We start from the raw sequence: 21,552 nt of genomic DNA, 5'->3' as shown, positions 1-21,552 counted from the left end.
TTTGGACCCATATTCCGCAGAAAATGTTGCATTGATGATTGGCAATTTGATCGGTTGGATGCGTTGATTTGTGGACTTTAGCTTGTGTGCTGTCTGTGAGAATTTCATTAGGTTGTACCTTTCACTGATGTTCTTTTGCTTGCAGGTGCGACAGTGGTTTTGGAGGCCACAACTGTGTCCCCACTCTTCCATTGCCGTCAATCCTCAAAGATGACTTTAATGAGAAACCCCACCCTGACCTCTGGCCTGAGGTTCTTGGAGCAGAAAGGGGAAACTTAAATGGGGAAATTATCAAATCTGGAACAGCGCTGGAATTCAACAGGGTTAGCAATCTATTATAAATATGTAGATGTACAAAACAGGTGTTGGAATACAGGTACGGCCCCACTCAACAAGGTGGAGCAAGTGAAGCTGCCACTGAACACAGTGCCGCCAGCAAGTGAGGCTGCAAACACCATGCCCATATTTGTAACGTTAGTTAATGCACAATCTCCCGGAAGTATTGTCATTCTAATCTGTTTAAACTAGACTTTGGCACCTATTTATGTTTATCTTGCATTGTTTCAAAGTACCATTCACATCATTGCTTGGCATGAAAAGGTTCTTTACAGCTTAAGCCCCTCTAATTGTCAGGAGCACCTGCTTTATCTCATCATCATGTTGCCAGGATGAGTTTATACAGATACAGTTTCATTAACATGAACCTCTCCAATAACCGGGACACGTATTCACTCCCTCTGGGCAAAATTCTGCAGATGGTGGAAATCTGAAATAAAAACTGAAAATGCCAGCGATACTCAACAAATCAGTCAAAGCTTAGAAAAGTACAGCACCAGAACAGGCCCATCGGCCCACAGTTCCATGGAGTTAATGTGGCATCAAGATTATGAAAACTTAGTAAATTGCTCAACTGACCTGCTAAATATTTTCAGAATTTTCTGTTTTGATTTCTCCCCCCCCCTTATTGCTGGTTGAGTTGCAACTACATCTGACAGAAGAACGCAAGGAATAGAATGATGACATAGTGGACAGATTTCAGCTTGCACTTTCAGATACTGGGCTTTGTCTGCCTGCCTTTCTTTTTGCTTCTGGTTTCTATTGAGGCGACAAAAATGTGAAGTGTTTCCCAGGGTCCAAATCTGGCTTCCTGTTGGGATTTTTCAAAGCACGAGACTCGGAGAGGCTTTTTGTAATTGTAGGCCATTGGCAAGTGTAGGCTTCAGTGGCTCAGAGTTTGTCCCTCAGCTGTACCCCCAGAACATAAGCCCAGCTGGTTCCACAGCACTTTCATTCATCCACATGCCACATGGAGCACGGAAATGCAGATAGCTTCTGCCCATTCCTCGGCATTCTGTCGATCTTGAGAATTAAATGTAATCTCTTCCCACCCCCATTGCGAAAGGACATGTTTTGCGGCAACATTTTTGATAATTGCCTTCACTGCACTTATGGAAGAGTGTTTTGTCTGAATGTTATGCAAGGCCACTTGTGTCAGGTCTGCAGGCTCGTGGATTTCTGACTGGTGATCACCAGTTCCCCCAATTATTCTTGGGCCGCTCCTTCATTGATTTATTGTTTAGTTTTAGTGTGATTCAAAGGGGCTTTTACTTTTGTAGATTAAAGAGATGTTTATTATTTCTGCTTAAGGAATTGAGTTGTTCAATTGTTGTCGACAAGAGAAGCAAGGAATTTCACAAGCATTCTGCTTCTTAAGATAATGGGAGACTTTACACTAGACACATATCTGTGCCAGTAAGTTTACAGACCGGACAGTTGTGCATTATTCTGGTGAAGGCAATAAGAAGCAAAGTATTCTGTCAATATGTTGCATCAACTGTGTACACTTCTGATTGTCCTGCTAGATTAGATGTTACAAGAAAAGGGAAGGGAACAAACAAGATCTAGGAGGATGTTTCCAGGTGTGGAGGGGTTGAGCTATAACGAGCCGCCGAATAAGCTGTTTTCTGCGGAGCATAGACTAAGGAATGACCTTATAGTGGTATATAAAAGCACGAGAGGCATTGATAAGATGAATAGCCACAGTCCTTTCCCTGGGCAGGGGAGTCAAAAACTAGAGGGCATGAGTTTAAATTGAGAGGGACCCTAATGATGCATACATGGAACAAGCTGCCAGAGGAAGTGGCGGAGACGGGTACAATTATCACACTTAAAATACACTGAGACAGTTGCGTGGATAGGAAAGGTTTGGAGGAACATGAGCCAGATGCAGAGACGTGGGACCAGCTCAGTTTAGCAACTCGACCGACGTGGACAAACATAAAACAATAGAATGTGGAACAGTTGAGGATAGGAAAAGGCCCTTAGGCCCACGATGTCTGTGCCGAACATGATGCCAAGTTAAACTAATCTTCTCTGCTTGCAAGTGATCCATAGCTCTCTATTCCCTGTATATATGTGTGCCTATCTAAAAGCTGCGTAAATGCCACTATCCTGCCTGTTTCCACCACCACCCTGACCGTGCATTCTAGGCACCCGCCATTTTCTATGTAAAAATATGCACTGCATTTCTCCTTTAAACCCTCCCTGGTTGACCTTAAAGCAACACCCTCGATTTTTTGGTTAGGAAAATATATGGACTGTTCTCCATATCTATGCTTCTCATAATGTTGTATACTTGTATCCGGTCTCCCCTCAACCTGACACTACGGAAAAAACAATCTAAGTTTGTCCAATCTTTCCTATAGCTAATGGCCTTTAGTTTATTGTCTCTACCACGTGCCTACCTCTGACACTATCCCTCTTTAAACATTTCTGAATTGATTATATGGACCCCCCCCCATGGTACTGGTGTACAATATTAAATAAAATCTTGGGTGCCTTTATCCATGAAACCTGAAACACAATGTTTTGTGGCTCTGAGAGTCATAGTCATACAGCATGGAAACAGGCCCCTTGCGCCCAGCTTGTCCATGCCGACCCATATGCCCCGTCTATGCTAGTCCCACCTGCCCGCGTTTGGCTTGTGTCCCTCTAAACCTTTTATCCGTGTACCTGTCCGAATGTCTGTTAAATGTTGTTAATGTACCTGCCTCAACTACCTCCTCTGGCAGCTCCTTCCACTTACCCACTATCCAGGGAGTGAGTTTGAAGTGACATTACTTTTGTTATGTGTTCTGTCGCTACCCTTATACAATGGCCTGTATCTTCGGTTAATAGTTTTAAACATTTTGCACTTGGTGTGGTGATATTCTTATACAACGCACTGAGAATTGTGTAATTGCTCTTAATGTACTGCATAATGTGTATTACTACTGTATAGCACTGCATGTTGTTGCATTAATACACCCCTATACCACAGTTTATGGTCTGCTAACACTTTAACAAAGTACGCTGTTCATTGTGCTAATATGTTTACTATGACAAATTGTGTTGTTAATGTTCGACATAATGCAGTTAATAATGTAACATACTAAATGATATGCATTTTAATTCCTTCATTTAAACGTTTTGTGTGCTGTGTTAATATAGTAACATGCCACACTGTGTGTCATGCTAAAATTATTATGCACTGCACTGTATCTTGAGTCAATTTTCAAACAAATTGTCCTGTAAGTTATGTTAATGTCATGCAAATGTTGTTAATCCTCTAACTACAATATACTAAGTGCGGGTTTAGTACTGTTTTGTTCACACTCTAATATACAGCACAGTGTGTTGTCAGGGACACTTCTTTTAAATTGTTTACTGCAAAATAGACATTTGGCTGTTCATGTTCAATTAGTTGTACAGTAATTATGGAAGTAAAATGCCCTTGGCCTTCATTTAAATAACACATTGTGGTCATTTCTGTGTGTTTTTCTATACTACATACAACCACATTGGTTCTAATCCTCTTCATTTCTTGCAGGATGGGCTGCGGATGCTGGTGTCCCGGGACCTGGAATGCACAAGCACCTTGTACATTCAATTCTCATTCAAGTTCATCACTAAAGGTCTGTTTAAAAAAAAAATCTTACCCAAGCAAACAATATTGAACAGATATCCGACTTAAAAGTTCCAGAGTATAGAAGCTATCTTGCATCTCATGCTGCAGAGACTAAAAGTAACATTAATGGCAAACATTTAAATATAACAAAAATAATATATATATTTGATGTTAGATGTTATTTCAAGTGAGGTCCATTGGCCATTTTGGATGACTGTTGCAACTCATGGAGAATCCAAGTATTTTTGCAGGGAAGGTAATTTACCTGGCCAATTTTCTGATTGTGTTGCCTGTTTACTAGAGCACTGTGGCAGTTGTGCTGCTTGTGCATGTTGCTTCCCTGTAACCCGCTAGTGGCCAGGTATCATATGGAACCAGTGCAGGTAACTGGCTGTTGATGGTTCCCCAGGAAGATGTGGAACTTCCAAGTGTGCACTTTAGTAAGGTCAGTCAGGATCAGCAGAATATCCATTGTGCTATAAAGTGCCAAAGGGACCCGGCGGTCAATTGGCACCAAATGATCAAGTTGTAAATTTCCATTCATTCGTTCCATTCCGTGCAGCCGAACTGCAACTGTCAGAGTTGGACTGACCAATAATCATGTACGAGTTAATTAGTACGAGTGTCAGGGGTTATGGGGAGAAGGCAGGAGAATTGGGTTAGGAGGGAGAGATAGATCAGCCGCGATTGAATGGCGGAGTAGACCTGATGGGCCAAATGGCCTAATTCTGCTCCTATCACATATGGCATTGGAGAGGTTGGACAGAGTAACATCATCTGATAAAAACTCTTTGCATTTTCTGGTAATTTGATTAAGAGCACATAGATCATTATACATAAGATTTAGTGTGTATAACCTGAGAAGGAAGGGAGAGAGAAAGTAAGAGTGTCTGGACGAGTACTGAACATATAAAGCTATGATTTAATATCCAAACACAACTCTGCACTGAGGTACAGACATCTGAAAATATCAGAAGTCTCTGAAGTCAATATATTAAAGCACTTCTCATGACAGCATGTTAAAATGACAGAAGGATTATCTCATCTTATGAGTTAAATATTTAACAACTGAGTTACAGAGACATACTCAGCCGCCATTTAGATTAAAAAAGGGAAGCACTCAGTTTGAATGCAGATTTCAAAATTAGTTTATTAATGGATATTTTCCTCGCTGCTTAAAAGGAGTTGCTTTCTTTGGAGATATGCACAGTTATTCCAGAGACTGGTTAATGCAGAGCCCGTAAAATGTTACTAACGTTCATTGTCAGAATGTGGGTCATACATTTAAATTAAAAGCATCAGCGTAGGCTTCAAGCCCAAAGCTAGTCCCTTGTTATTTTGCATTTACATTTAAATAAAGAATTAACAGAAATTCAATGATTTGTAGTATTTCTAGATCCAGAATGGCATTTACATTGTTTAAGTATTACATTTCATTGCAATATGAAATATTCTAAAGCATTTCCATCAGCTACTGATGTATTATATTTAGCTTCTGTTTTTTTAATATATTTGCCCCTTTCAATTTATTCTCCAGTCCTGATGTTATGCATGTTATTTCATTGTATTTATTTTACTCAGGAGTGATATATAAGCCAGTTATTCCATCTGGTTAAGGAAGAGGGGAATTGTTTTTCACCCTGTCAGGTTTCAGTGACTCGGACACACAAAGGTTTCTGAAGTTGGCCCTGGCTATGCAAAGTGTTGGGATTCTAAAGACATTCTGGTTTGTAACGGACGATGTGCTCAAATAAACTATTTAATGCTGTGAATGACTTGGAGAGTGAGCTGATGGAGTTGATTAGCACGTCCTGGCAATGTTCTAAAGGCCGCATTCTGTTTGTGTCAATCATGCATCTAGTGAGTTTTTACAACTCTCAGTGGAGTTTCTAAACTCTGATTAATTACACTTATGCAGACTGACTTTTAGTAGATATTTTTGTAAACTTAAATTAATTTATTAGTGCCTGCCATTTCTGTGATAAATTGTGGGTTAGCAACAATGTGGTTGTGGTTCAGCCTCATCCTGAATTGGTCTGATGGGAATTACACTGATCCCAACACTGTCTCTTTGGCTCAGGTGCTCCCGACCGCTCGCATTCTGTTCTGCTGCAGTACTCCATCAATGGTGGCATTACCTGGCATTTGATGGATGAATTATACTTTCTTCAGACAACAGAGGTGCTCTTTATTAATGTCCCCTTCCCACACACGGCCCAGACCAATGCTACCCGTTTCCGCCTCTGGCAACCTCACAACGAAGGTAACACATTGGAATTTCATTTACATTGTGCTTTCATTAAATCATTTCTGCCACCTTCTATTTATTAAAGCTGAATCTGTGAAGTTCTGTTGAACTGTGCAATATGACATGTGTGTGTTATGTATAAGAATAGATCAAGGATAATGTTATAGACGCAAAATATTGGAGTAACAGTCTGAAGAAGGGTCTCGTCCCGAAACATCACCCATTCCTTCTCTCCAGAGATGCTGCCCATCCCGCTGAGTTACTCCAGCATTTTGTGTCTATCTTCGGTTTAAACCAGCATCTGCAGTTCCTTCCTACACAAGGATAATGTTATGCTGTGAATTAAATCTCTAATATACTTAATTCTTCTGTTCTCGCTCCGAGTTAGGAATATGCAGATGCAGAGGAGAGCTCACTGAATCAATCTACCCAGTACCATTACACCTCAATGCCAACAGTAAACCACTGTATCCCGTTTCCATTTCTTGAGCCAGTAATGCACCAAAAATCAGAAATCCACAAACGATGGGATCAAACTTGGTAACATTTCACTGCAGGGCACAAAGATTCTGCAGGTCAACCTTAGCTCAGCTCCCTTTGTTCGCATGTAAAATTGGCAAATGTGCCCCATTACAACATTTCTCATGGCAACAATGGACTAATAATTGCACCAGCAGCTGTGTAAATGATAATTTAGTTAACCCCGCATTGTCTGCAGAAGGGACATGACCCACCTCTACAATTAAGTTAGGAAATTGGTTGATAAAGTTACACTGACATTCAGAGTGGTTTACCAACACTGGAAAGGATAAGCACAGGGGCAGTGTCATTCTCAATCTGTCTTAACAACTTTCATTTTGACCATTGGTGAAATAATTCCATAAATGAACATTTCAATAATTGTTCAATGAGGCACCAATTCTTTAATTTTTTTAGTTACCTTTACTGTAATGTCTACAATGCTTGATTAAAAGTAAATCGCAGCTGCATGTTAATGATTTAAAAAAAGATATTAGTGTATGCAGTCTTAGTTAATTTGTGTGGAAATGTAAGATTGGTGAGTTGATATTGAGGCAATTAAGATAGAAAATACAATAGTAAACTTGTTAAATGCTTTCACACAGAATTAATAATTGACTTTTAACCAATTTGCTTAAAAAAACAGTTTGTTGGGATGTTATAGCCAAATTCACTCTAATGTTTGTGTTCGACAATAAAGGACAAATGGAAGAAATCTGGATCATTGATGATCTTATTATTGATGGGGACAATGAGAAAAATCATGCTGTTTTGTTGGAAACGTTCGACTTTGGGCCAAAGGAGGAAAACTGGTTATTCTATCCTGGTGGAAACATTGGTCTATATTGTCCCTATATACTAAAGGGAACCACGTAAGCGTAACAGCTTCTCCAGTCCATTGGTTATTGGTCTCTGACTATATGTGTTAACATTAAGTGTTTATTTCTCTTGATTAATGTCCAGGCTCTTAAGTCATAAGATCATAAGGAATAGGAGTAGAATTAGGCCATTCGGTTCATCAAGTCTACATGGCTGATCTATCTCCCCCTCCTTACCCCCTTCTCCTGCCTTTCCCTCCATAACCTCTGAAACCTGTACTAATCAAGAAGTCAAAGAATCCTTAACGTCTCCACGTCTCTGCCACTTATTCCACTTTAAGGATGCTTCTTAAAACCTCCCTCTTTTAGCAAACCGCTCCCAAGGCCCAACATTTCCTTCTGTCATGCATCACGGTGGCCTAGCAGTAGAGCTACTGCCTTACAGCGCCAGGGACCCGGGTTTGTTCCTGACTACGCGTGCTGTCTGTACATTTGTACATTCTCCCCGTGACCTGCGTGGGTTTTCTCCGAGATCTTCGGTTTCCTCCCACACCTGGTATCTTGGAAACATGAGCGGCCTGAGACATAGCCCAGGTATCCTTCTCAACATGTGCTTTATTGGGCAACATATCAGATTTCTAAATGATCTGTTTTTTTTGTTTTTTTTAAGCATTGGAAAATTTTGTATTAACCGTCAGGGAATGATTGCATCGTCAAGGGCATAGTGACCAGAAACCTGTCAGAAATATGTCGGCAACACACCTCTTCATAGGCTTTGGCAATGTAGGTTTAGACTATAGGCGTAGTCAGGCTCCTGTTGCAAACTACATTACTGCATTATATACTAATTATCCTCAGGTACATGTCAACTCATCTGCAGATCCTTTTAGGAACATCCTGAAGATTTGCTCTAATGTTTTTACCTCACACCTTTTCTTACATTTTATTTACAAAGGAGCTATACATCACCAGGAAAACAAATCTAAAGCTAAACCGTAGTTCTCATCAGGAAGCTTCTTTCCAATCATTGAAGTGAGTACCAATTGTAGATGGTCTCCAATGTAGCAGCATCCACTCACCAGAGATGCCTGGGAATGAACCTTATCTCAAAAGATGACTAGACAGTCGGGTGGCGTTGGTGGAGAACGGCAGCTTCTCTGGCTGCTCTTTCATTTGGGAATCACTTTTCCTCCTAACAAATGTTTTTAGTGACATACACAACCATCATAGCATTGCCTCTTTCAATATGCAATCCTCTGAATGCTCCCAAGCAATGCTGCAGCGTTGCAGTGTTTACACCCGATCTTAGCAAGCGGATTTAACTGCATAGTTACTGTGCAGTTATTTTAATTTTAATGTTGTGTCTCTGTGAACAAGGGAGGAAGATTCTGCCATCGTCTTCGTGTCAAACATGGTTGGGGAACATTCCATCACCACACGTGATCTGGATGTTAATGAGAACACCATCGTTCAGTTTCAGGTAATTCTCTATGTTTACTGTACCTGCCTATTTTTTAGCAACATAGAATTTTTGGACATTGACTGCATGTATTTAGAATGTCCTCAGAATATTTTGAATTTCCCAAATCGTCTTTGAATCAAAACCTTGTTGCTCTTCAAATGAAAACCTTCCTAGGCCAAATGCTTACATTTCAGCAACAATGTGTAATAGCATCACTGAGTTAAAACAGAGAATATACATGTGTTTTCTATAATTTCAGATCAACGTTGGATGTAACATAGATAGTTCAGCTTCTGATCCTATTAGATTGGAGTTCTCACGGGATTTTGGAGCCACGTGGCACTTGCTCCTGCCTCTCTGCTACAGCAGTGGACACGTCAGCTCACTTTGTTCAACTGAGCTCCATCCCAGCAGCACCTATTATGCTGGAACCACCCACGGCTGGAAGAGGAAGGTCATCCATTTTGGCAGGCTGCATCTTTGCGGGTGAGTTCCTAATTCAGAATTTTTTTTAAAGCTTATTTAAATCTTTTTTTTATCTTTCCGCACACTTAAACTGGTAATCTTGTGATTCAAAAGAGTCGGCAGCCTCTGTCCCATTTGCACATTGATGATCAGTAGTTTGCTGAGCCTTGCCTGGTCTGGCCTGGTGTAGCTCAGGAGCTCAGTTGCACTGCCATTCCCTGCTGCACCTGAACAAGTGAAGGCTGTGGCCTGAGAAGGTGCAATAATTCCCAACTCCCATTTTGTCTGGACCCACCTTTCATTCGATTCCCCACACCTCATCTGATATCCTTCTGAACAGTCAGACTCTGGTGGTCCTGACCAATTGTGGCTATCTCCTCTTTGTCCAATTTGATGCTCATCATGTTTAATTTCTTCTTGTGGCAGAGGTACAGATGCATAACATGTTACATAACCCTGTCGTCAGTTCACTGCATAGATTTCCACGGAACTACCACTGTAATACACCCAATAAACATGAGATGCTGGAGTAACTCAGCAGGTCAGGCAGCAACTCTGGAGAAAGTGGATAGGTGACGTTTCAGTTTGGGACCCTTCTTCAGACTTTTCAGAATTCTTTATGGGCCTGTCCCACAGGCGATTTTTTATTCGACTTCCGACGACTGTCATAGTCGTAGCAGGTCGCCGAAAAATTGGCGACTGGACCTCCCCACGACAATGTCTACGACAATGTCTACAACAACCTACCACCTAGTCGATGCCAAGCTACGGCAAGCTACCGGCAATCGGCGAGCCATTAGGACGTCCACCCACGACAACCTACGTCCACCAAGCTACGACAAGGTACGACCCTGTCGGCGGCAATTGAAGACAAATTAATACAATTCAGTCGCCGGTACTTGTCACCGGTTGACGTAGGTGGTCGCCAATGGAATTCACCGAAGTCAGCACCAGCGACAACCTATGTCATCCTGGCAACAACCTACATCATCCTGGCGGCAGCACCTACGTTAGACTACGATCGTTGGCGTCGAGCACATGGGCGCCGACTGTCGCCGAAAAGTTTTGAACATTTCAAAATCCAGCGACGACCAGAAAAAAGGTACGACTCTTTGGGCGACCGAGGAGACCATACAGGTGACACCCCGGCGACCATGTGGCAACAGCCTAGTTGCCTGTAGTCGCTTACAAAATTGCCTAAGTGGGACAGGCCCATTAGGCTTTTTCAGTCCGGACCTGAAACGTCATCTATCGATTTTTTCCAGAGATGCTGCTTGACCTGCTGAGTTACTCCAGCATTTTGTGACTCTCTTTGATATAAACCAGCATCTGCAGTTTCTTTTTTATTACCCAATAAACTTAGTAATGAATGTATGCGGGTACACTCCATGTTGGTGAACTTATCCGTCCACAAATAATGGGGATTGCGGGGGGATCTTATAGAAACTTTAAAAATTCTTACGGGGTTGGACAGGCTAGATGCAGGAAGATTGTTCCCGATGTTGGGGTAGTCCCGAACAAGGGGTCACAGTTTAAGGAAAAGGGGGAAATCTTTTAGGACCGAGATGAGAAAAACATTTTTCACACAGAGAGTGGTGAATCTCTGGAATTCTCTGCCACAGAAAGTAGTTGAGGTCAGTTCATTGGCTATATTTAAGAGGGAGTTAGATGTGGCCCTTGTGGCTAAAGGGATCAGGGGGTATGGAGAGAAGGCAGGTACAGGATACTGAGTTGGATGATCAGCCATGATCATATTGAATGGCGGTGCAGGCTCGAAGGGCCGAATGGCCTACTCCTGCACCTATTTTCTATGTTTCTATGACCCTGACACTACAACAAATAGAGATGGAGGATCCCTACCCTTCTCACCCCACACATGCTGCCTGACCTGCAGAGTTCCTCCAGCACTTGGGGTTTTGCTCAACATTTACAGCTTGTTTGAAATCTTTTCTTTAGCTCATGCCATGGAAATATTACTGCTTGTTTCCACAGGTCAGTGCGGTTTCGCTGGTACCAGGGCTTCTACAGGCTAGGTTCTCAACCAGTGACCTGGGCCATTGATAATGTTTACATCGGGCCCCAGTGTGAGGAGATGTGTAATGGTCATGGTAGTTGCGTCGGTGGAACCCACTGCATTTGTGACGCCAGGTATTCCGGGCCCACCTGCAAAATCAGCTCCAAAAATACAGACTTCCTGAAGGGAGATTTTAAAGGTAGGTTGGAAAAAATTATAGTGGGTTCGTACTACATGAAATTATAGTAGTAGTATAAAATGATTGTAGGTTTGTGAGGCCTGGGTTAAAGCCAATCGAACAGATTGACTCTATCTACGGGGAATGGAAACGCGTAATTTCCAAGGTAATTGACACTGAATGGAGAATATGTCCAAAATCAGGATGTGGGTGGATATTGTAACGTGTGTCTACGTGTGGTGGAGGGGATTCGATATGTGTGGTACAGTGGGAAGTGCTGGGTGGAGGTGGGGGTAGTAGGTGTGGACAATGGGTAGGGTGCGGGGTGCAGATGTGGAGGGGGATGAAGGGGGTGGTGGGTGGGCATGATTAGATGTGGGAGTGGGTGGACATGGAGCATATGTGGGCAAGGGTGGTGTTTGCAGCTGTGAATGGGGATGATGGATGTGGGGGGGATGGTGAGGGGGATGCAGGATGTGGGCAGTTGTTGCGTAGGGTGGTGGATCTGGGCAGTAATGGGATTAGGGATCGCTGGGCGGGTGGTGTTGAGGGTGGGATAGAAGCTGTCAAAGGGTGTAGGATTTTCCTTCAATTGCTTCCGGTCACACATTGATTGTAAAAATCAAGGATCATCGAGCAGAAATCCCCACCCACCCGTTTGTTGCCATGCTTGCCTGTGGCTGGTGGGGGTATTAGTGAAATGCTGTCCCCTCCACCATCAGTAGGGGACAGTGACACTCAGCTCAAAACTAACACCCAGCCAGTTGGGAAGCTGGAGCTTTATAATGTGAGCAGGACCTGGGCAGTGTGTAAGGTTCGACTCGTTCGAATGCTCTGGACACTGTTGCATCAAGATAGACTAGCTAGGCGTTCCCTGTCTGTCAGCGCTGTACATTTATAACATTCAATGTAAGAAAATAAATATTTTCAATTGTAAAGGACTTCATTGTCGATTTTGCTTCAACATGTGCTGGCAGTTCAGTCAAAGTTTTATGAGCATGTGTGACAGGCACAGGAGTTGTCGCTGGTGGTTCAGTTATTAGTCATGATTGTTAAAGGAGCCGGGGTCAGGAATCCCTGTCTTTCCACGGTACTCTAGCAGAGTGTCTGATGTTGGAATTAGGCCCTAAACCCACAAAAGTTGACACAGTGAGGTGAGGCAAATGCAACCAGTGAGCATTAGGAACATCTGCCGTTACTGCAGTGTTTAATGAATATAATTATTGGTTGGCTTGAAATGTCAGGCTGTGAACTTTGTCGAGAGTGAGCAAAGGAAGAGGTTAGGGCCGATCCATTAAGATTACATTGAGCTTTATGTTTCTCTGAAGGACTATTCACAGGTTAACAGTTCAGAAACCTCTAAGATGTCAAGAGAATACATGTCTGCATCATATTTAAGGCTGTAATCCACTTTGGGTTTATATTAGTCAACTGATGTGGCAGCCACTTTGAAACATTTTTGGCAAATCAAACCTAACCAATCCGGACTTACTTTCATTCTTAGGTCCAACAGACCCTGCAAGGTTTTTGGTGATGAGTGGCGGCAAACCATCCAGGAAATGTGGTCTAATGTCCAGTGGAAACAGCCTCTTCTTCAGTGAGGAGGGCCTACGCATGCTGGTGACTGTTGACATGGATTTGTCATACGCAAGGTATTTGGGACACGTTCAGTCATGGACATTTCTACCATGTTCACCGCTTGTTTAATCCTTCATGTGAAATCCTGCATTCAAAATTCAGGTGTGATGGGGATTTGGTTATCAGACACATCCATACCGAATTACATCATTTGTGCCTCCACCTGCCTTGACACAGATTTTTCTGGTGGTCACACTAATGTGGCCATGAATGTTTCCAGTAAGTCTCTAGTCACTGTACCAAGCCAAGGCCCGTTCTAAATGCGGAATTGTTATTTCCCAAATCTGCGTTAGTTTCAGATCCATTTCACAGTGACCCCTAACAGTAAGACACCCATGTCCCTTTCCCTCTGATTTCTTTCTCCCTTCAACCTCAGGCACAGATTCAACAATATTTGTTGTTCTCCTCTTTCCTCGGAAGCAGAAGTAATATTCTCTAGCTGCTTTTCTCTTTGAGGTTTGCCGTTATTTGCCTGAGTGTTTCAAAAATTGAACACAAAGCAGGTTCCCTCCACCAGTTCCCAAGATGCTCATTCCTCGTTAGCCGGACTGGTGCGTGGAAGGAATAATTTCAAACAACTCACTGAGAACAGTGTAACCGTGTTCAGCTGTCATGTTTAGAAGATAACAGAAATTCTGCCCAGCTTCTCTTCCTCTGATTTCTAAGAGACAGACATTTTCATCTCATTGTGTCAGAGCGTTCTTTAATCTCCTGTCAGGTACGAGTTCACTATTTCCTCCCTGAGGTGGCGGTGAAACTGCTAATTTGAGACCTGAAGGTTGATAACAGAACCATTCAAGTTGATGCTGAGTGTCCAGTGGTTTTCACAGCAGCGTGCCATCAACGCTACCATGATGCAAGCCTGTGGGGCAGTGGGCGTCTTAATGAATACTCATTAAAAATAAACAGCAAATTAGTTTTCAGAGTCAGAACTTGCCAGTAACCTAAAGAATCTACTTCAGTTTAAGAAAGTAAACACCTACGCTTTCCAGATGAAGTGATCCAAATGCGAGAATTTAAAGTCGCAGCCCCATGTTTGCTGCTGAGTGCTCAGAATTCCTTTCCGAACATATGTTATGCATGGAAAGTGTTGTATTTGAGGTTGTCAGACACGTCAGACATCATGAATCATGTGCCTCAATTTAAAGAGGTGTTTGGTGGAAAGACAAAGGGACAGTCACTTGTGGATTTTCTGACCTTGAACATCCACTCCGTCCCTTGGAACAGGAATGAGTTATTTATAAAGAGCTGACATTTTGTTGACCCTGCTCCTGCAATTAACCTCCAACAGACCTTGGATTATCATTATATTGTGTCACTGAAACAAGAATTCCTTAAAAAATGATTTTAATGGAGTAAGCTAGATTCAACAGAGGATCACAGAAAGGTTACATCCTCTGTTTGAACACTATGATTGAACTTGCCTCTGCATTCCATATTCTGACTATTTGCTGTCTAAAAAAATTGTTCCTTATGCCACCTTATGTCAATTTGCATCATCTGGTTGTTGATTATCCACAAACGCAAAGAGCCTCTGTTTAGTTCCTTCATGATACTTAATACCTCTGTCGTAATCTTCCCATCCTGCTTTGTCCAAGGAGAACAACCCCATTTTCCCCAATCTATTCACCTAACTAAAACCCATCATCTCACAGTAAATCTCTATTGCACCCTATAAGGCTTTAACATCTTTCCTACACTTTGTCATCCAGTACTCCAGTTATGGTTAAAACGGTATCTTATAATAAACAGTTCACCATGACCTCCTTGCTCTTTTCTGAGTGACTGCTAATTCCTTCATGGATCCTGGTCTCTAGAACATTCTCTAGACAACCAGCTGATGAGCCTGAAACTGCCGGGTTTACACTTAAAGCATTTTTTTGAGCAAAGGTGTAACATTTGCGGTACTTTTGCAGTCCTTGGGCACCACCCCAGAAACTGTAGATCTGTTGAGTCTGACCAGTGGCTCTGCATTTACCTCCTTTAATTCTCTCGGCAATGTACAATATATCCCACCCGCACCAGGGAGGTGATTTATCTACTCAAAAAACAGCGAACCTTATGCCCCTGTCCCACTTAGGAAACCTGAACGGAAACCTCTGGAGACTTTGCGCCCCACGCAAGGTTTCCATGCGGTTCCTGGAGGTTTTTGTCAGTCTCCCTACCTGCTTCCACCACCTGCAACCACCTGCAACATCCGGGAACCGCACGGAAACCTTGGGTGGGGCGCAAAGTCTCCAGAGGTTTCCGTTCAGGTTTCCTAAGTGGGCATTACTCTCATCTCCTTAGCAACTTGCAGCCCAACCAGTATCTCAATAACATTTTGCTTTGTTGAGATTTTAACTGCACATTTTTTCTTGGGAGGATCAGGTCTGTGATATTAATAGTCAAAACCACCAGAAATATGTGGACGGGGCCATCAGTCAGCTGGTAATATTAGACTTAAATAAAGATGCCATGTAAAACCGCTAAATATTCACAATGCATTGAAAGATGGAGCCATTTTTCTTCGCCTCTTAGAAAATCTCCTGGTTTTAATTTCCAATCCACAATCCCACCTTGATTAAGGTGTTGCTCTGAGTTGGAAACAAATGTGATGTGGTTCACTCTGCCATGACAAGTGGGCCTGCTGGCATTCTGACATTTACCCAGAAACTTACTGCATGAATCGATTCCTTATGTGAGTGTCCACAGAGTCCGTCCGAAGGGATATTTTAACTGTGAAATGCCAGCTATTTTATTCCACTTTTCACTCAGGTTTGTGCAGTTCTTCCTGAGACTGGGCTGTGGCAAGGCATCGCCTGACCCCCGCAGCCAGCCAATGCTGTTGCAGTATTCCATGAATGGAGGCCTGAGCTGGGGCGTGCTCCAGGAATTCCTCTTCAGCAACTCCAGTAACGTGGGCCGATACATTGCTCTCGAGATTCCAATGAAGGCCCGCTCCTCCTCCACCCGACTTCGCTGGTGGCAGCCCTCTGAAGACGGACATTTCTACAGCCCTTGGGCCATTGATGAGGTGAGATCTATTAGCTGAAGGCAGGCGTGATACATTGAACTCATGAAGGCAAGTGCAGTACATTGAATGCGGGAAGGCACTCGCAGTACATTGGGTGAAGGCAAGTGTTTGCTGCAAGGCTTCTGGCCTCCAGACAAGGGTAGATGTTATGGGGTGTTAGGAAGGACACAAGCTGAGGGCAGTTAAATAGCAGCTGGAATCCCTGCTCTGTTGGCTGTCCAGTGAGTTTAGAGATACAGCACGGAAACAGGCCCTTCGGCCCACCGGGTCCGTGCCGACCAGCGATCCCCACACACTTACACTATCCTACACACACTAGGGACAAATTACAATTATACCAAGCCAATTAACCTACAAAGCTGTATGTCTTTGGAATGGAGTGATCGCTTTTGGAAATTCCACATGCCTGGACTGGTGAAGACCAGGTCCCATGTTAAGTGTCCAGAGTCACAGCATGGGAATGGTCATTGGATTGAACCATTTTCCTCTGTGGACGGTACCATTGCCCGAGTCCCGGCCACCAGACAGGGGCAGCACCCGGAGCAGGTCATGTGCAAATGCTTGAACAATCCACCAGATGAGTGGTCACCCCTTCATAGCTGCCTCGAGCATGCTGTGTTATCTTTCCTTCGATCTACACGGTAGTCAGCAAAACCCCTAAAACATGGTTGCTGAGTGATACAGCATGGAAACGGGCCCACCATAACTCTGCCAACCATCAGCCTCCCGTTTAAAATATCCCTGCCTCAATCCCACAATCTCACCATCACCCCCCAGCCTTGCTCACGTACCTACACACTGGGGACAATTTACAACAGCCAATTAAGCCAACAACCCACACGTCTTTGAGATATGGGTGGAAAGCAGAGCACCTAAAGGAAAATCATGCTATTGCAAGGTAGAGCATGCAAACACCACACAGACAGCACCCAAGGTCAGAATTGCACCTGGATCTCTGATGCTGTGAAGGGGCAGCTCTACCAGGTGCACCTCTGAGCTTCCCCTTTATTGTCCGTTTTGCCATAATTCAAAATGGTGAATGTTTTGGCCCGTTTCTATGCTGTATCACTCTGCGACCATGTTTTAGGGGTTTTACTGACTACCATGTAGATCCAAGGAAAGATAACACAGCATGCTCGAGGCAGATATGAAGGGGTGACCACTCATCCAGTGGATTGTTCAAGCATTTGCACATGACCTGCTCCAGGTACTGCCCCTGTCTGGTGGCTGGGACTCAGGCAATGGTACCGTCCACAGAGGAAAATGGTTCTCTGAAGCTTCAATCCAATGACCATTTTCATGCTGTGACTCTTTCCCATCATTTAAAATGGTTTGGTGGTTTCGAAAGAAATCCAAGTCTCAAACTCCAGTAACAATGATAACTCTGTGTCTGAAGATGGGTCTCGACCCAAAACGTCACCCATTCCTTCTCTCCAGAGATGCTGCCCGTCCCGCGGAGTTACTCAAGCATTTTGTGTCTATCTTCGTACTGTATTAGTGCCTGTGATTTGCTCTGTGTGTAATGTATTGACCCTCACTGGTGCCTCTCTGAATAAAACAGATAGTGATTGGAGGCAGCATTCTGGGTGAAACGGTGATTGAGGATAACTTCAGCACTCTGGACAACAGGAAGTGGCTGCTCCACCCAGGAGGCACCAAGATGCCGGTCTGCGGTTCGAGTGGGGATGCGCTGGTGTTCATCGAGAAAGCCTACACCCGCTATGTTATCTCCACTGACGTAGTCGTAAACGAAGATTCTTTCTTGCAGTTTGACTTTGCTGCCTCCTGCTCCGTCACAGACTCTTGTTACGGTAAATATCTTCTGGATTTATTCAATTGTGAGGTTCCCCTCGGCTGGCTGTATTGTGGTAGTGCAGGCTTCCCGTTCACCATTCCTGGAAAGTCTGATTCCATCTCGTATTTCAGGAACAGGGTAATCTATACAGACACGGCAGGTGGCACATTCGTAAAGGGTGCATCAATAATCCCTCATAGGATGGCATCCTCCACCTGGTAAAGGTTTGGAGGCCAGCTACAGTGAAATGGATTTCCTTAATAATATCACAACCACAGTAGAGTCATACTGCACAGAAACAGGCTGAAAACATGCAGCTACTTCCATCTGGGTTTCATGTGCATGGCTACATTTGAGAACATGTTACTACAAATTATTCGGAGAATGCGCATGCAATGTATGTTGAACACAAGGCTGCCCAATATGTTTTGTGCCTGAGAAAAAAAACGATTCATTTACATATTACTGTTAGAAATGTAGAAATCGGAACTACTCAGGCACAAAACGCACCTGCAAAATCTGATAGCAAGCACACAAGACGTTGAAAGCGGATGGCCATCCAGTTTAGAGGGACCATCCCTTCCCCAGGCCATCTGCAGCTTGGGTTGATGCCCAGTCTATCCCAGGCTACAAGGATTGATCCAGCACTCTGAGATCAGGAGCCTGAAGTTCTTGTAGCCGATGTTTTTCCACTAGCAGCAATGGGCAGAGAATCATGAGTGCTCCTGCACTCCTGTCATGCATTTTCACTCCTGAATGTGGTGCTCACTGCTGGTGCAGTAGAGCCAGTCCTCCGTTCTCCTGGGGGAAGTACCTTCAACTCCAGAAGTACTGAGCAAAATGCCAATGTTTTTAATCCCTTCCCAAATCTAAACTGCCACTGCTTATTCAGGATGGTATTGTCTCATGCTTGGTAATGTTAATAATGTAGCAGACACAAAATGCTGGAGTAATGCTCCTGTCCCACTTAGGAAACCGGAACGGAAACCTCTTTGCGCCCCACCCAAGGTTTCCGTGCGGTTCCCGAAGGTTGCAGGTGGTTGCCGGAGGTTGCAGGTAGTGGAAGCAGGTAGGGAGACTGACAAAAACCTCCAGGAACTGCATGGAAACCTTGGGTGGGGCGCAAACTCTCCAGAGGTTTCCGTTCAGGTTTCTTAATTGGGACAGGGGCATAACTCAGTGGGTCTGATGAAGGGTCTTTTGTCCCGGAACATCACCTATTCCCTTTCTGCAGAGATGCTGCCTGACCCACTGAGTTACTCCAGCATTTTATGTCTCTCTGCAGTTCCTTCTTACATGTAGTGGTTTATACCTGCTAAGTTCCTCCAGCATTTTGTGCATTCCCTCCACAGACGCAGCCTGACCCACTGAGTTCCTACAGCACTTTGTGTTTTGCTGTTGGTAGTTTATACAAGCAGTCCCGTGATGCTGACCTGCCTGATCCTGCATTATAGCTCCAAAACCCTGAGACCTTGCAGGGTCCTGACCCCTTATGTTCAGATCTGAAATTGCATGCTATATTCTGCCTCGGGATTTGGTCTAAGAATTTAAAGCGAGTGCGTTGAAACTGTTGGTTATGAACATTTGGGTCTCTTTCGTTCATTCAGCTGTGGAGATGCAGTATTCCGTGGATCTGGGACTGGCATGGCAGCCTGTGCTGACTGACTGTCTCCCCAGCAACGTGGAGTGTAACAAGTACCACCTGCAGAAAGTCCTGGTGTCAGACACATTCAACAAGTGGACCAGACTCACGCTGCCACTGCCACCCTACACCAGGTATCTCCCGCACCCTTCCTTTCAGTTCACAGAACATCTGCATAAAAATAGGCAAGAGTATTTCTACTTCACTGAGCTGCTGATAGTGGGGGGGGGGGGGGGGGGGGGGGGGGAAGAGGCTGGAAAGTGCCAACAGAGATGGTATCAAAGGAGAAATGTTCATCCCCTGGGAATTAAATGTGTCTGAAAATTCTTAATGATCAAAATGTCATCATTATTTTTTGAAAAATATACTGCACAGTTGCACATTTTAATTGAGGAAATCAATTTGGCCAAAACCATCCATTGACCTCTGATCAACTAATCCCGGGATGATATCCCCGTCTTCTCCTGTTACTTGTGTGTGGCAAATCGAGGGAATCCCCAGGGAAGAAATAAAAAAGAGATATTTATATAATCTCTGTAAATGAGCCATGTTGCATAAATCAGCCTTGGCTAAAATGGCACGAAGGTCAAAGTACCTGCCCACAATTGCTGTCAAAACTCACAGATGAGAATTTGCATTTGGACATCATGTGGAAAGGATAATCATTGTTCACTGTGCAGTGCCTTTATCTCTCTGCTTTCCCCAATATTCCCGTCTATCTGTTACAGATCTCGCTTGTATGGGAAACACTGCCATCTGGTGATCACTGTGAACACTGCACAATCTGACTATTTCCTAGAAATTGGTTTTCACCAAAAGCTAAATCCCAGGGGCATTTAACCCTATTGCCCAATTGGACAAAAGAAAATTCAACACTCCCCCCTCCAAAAAAGTGGGTTGTTCGCTGTGTGAAAACGCTGGCTGCCTGATCCCTGGCAGCCATGTCATACTCATGCTAACTACAGGGTAGCGTGAAGTGCAGTCAAAGTGGGGCCCAACAAAGCTGCCATGAAGCTGAAATGGAGGTGAGGTCAGGTGCCCTAAGTGGTTGCAGCAAAACTCCCCTCCACATGATCATCCTTACTGAATGGGCCGTATGCCCTGAGTGGCCCTGTGTACTGCGAGGCCTGGGTTATAACTGCAGGCGTTGCAACATTATCAGTGTTGTGAATAACTGCAGCCAACACTGTGAGACTCTGCAATGATTTCTAAAGCTGAGGCGACACACGTGGACAGCAAGCAGCACTGTCCCCAGGAGAACCCGTTTAATTCATATTTCCTTGCTGATTTGCCACAGCTTCATTAGAATTATTAGTCTGATTCCTGTGGACAGAATCCAGTAATTGAAACATGAATGTGGCAGGTGTTATATCCCTCCTTCAGTTTAATTTTACAAAGTAACTGCTCCTCTGATCCCTGGACCCAAACTACACGTAACAGGTAAGTATCAGTCTCCCTGAACAACAGGAAAAGAGTAACAATTAAACTGGCACAGGTAAACCTCCCATTGCCGTCACACTGGTCTTAACATCAGGTGAAGTACCTTTGTGATCCAGAGGCAGAGATACAGATGAGGTTCCACCATATGGAGGAACTTTCAGTAAGCAGGATATCCCAGCTTTGCCACCAGATGAATCTGCCAGACACTCTGCAACATTGTCTTGATGTGTTAAAGGCAACTGTCCCAAATGGGAGCTGGGGGATCAGTTCTACCCCAGAATGAGAGTCTAGACTTCCGTTGCCCCTCTGCTGGGCTGCCCCTCCAGCTCACATGTCAAGACTGCTGTCCACCTGCCTCATTAGTCAAAGTC

At 43.9% G+C, this 21,552-nt stretch overlaps 1 protein-coding gene across 3 annotated transcripts in view; it reads left to right on the top strand.

Annotated features, from left to right (window-relative positions):
* The window catches only part of reln (reelin), a 258,697-nt gene that overhangs the window by 182,599 nt on the left and 54,546 nt on the right, over positions 1–21,552 (top strand). For all 3 annotated transcript variants that reach the window (XM_033039883.1, XM_033039884.1, XM_033039885.1), the window contains 11 exons: positions 146–323; positions 3,869–3,953; positions 6,027–6,209; positions 7,414–7,585; positions 8,909–9,011; positions 9,253–9,479; positions 11,451–11,671; positions 13,155–13,302; positions 16,046–16,304; positions 17,866–18,115; positions 19,707–19,875. In XM_033039883.1, coding sequence (XP_032895774.1) covers positions 146–323; positions 3,869–3,953; positions 6,027–6,209; positions 7,414–7,585; positions 8,909–9,011; positions 9,253–9,479; positions 11,451–11,671; positions 13,155–13,302; positions 16,046–16,304; positions 17,866–18,115; positions 19,707–19,875 — 1,995 coding nt within the window. The remainder of the gene's footprint in view (positions 1–145; positions 324–3,868; positions 3,954–6,026; positions 6,210–7,413; positions 7,586–8,908; positions 9,012–9,252; positions 9,480–11,450; positions 11,672–13,154; positions 13,303–16,045; positions 16,305–17,865; positions 18,116–19,706; positions 19,876–21,552) is intronic.

The sequence above is a fragment of the Amblyraja radiata genome, chromosome 21, assembly GCF_010909765.2.
Source record: "Amblyraja radiata isolate CabotCenter1 chromosome 21, sAmbRad1.1.pri, whole genome shotgun sequence".
Classification (NCBI taxonomy): Eukaryota; Metazoa; Chordata; class Chondrichthyes; order Rajiformes; family Rajidae; genus Amblyraja; species Amblyraja radiata.
The sequence above is the reverse complement of the archived record's forward strand: the minus strand, read 5'-3'. Positions and strand labels throughout refer to the sequence as shown.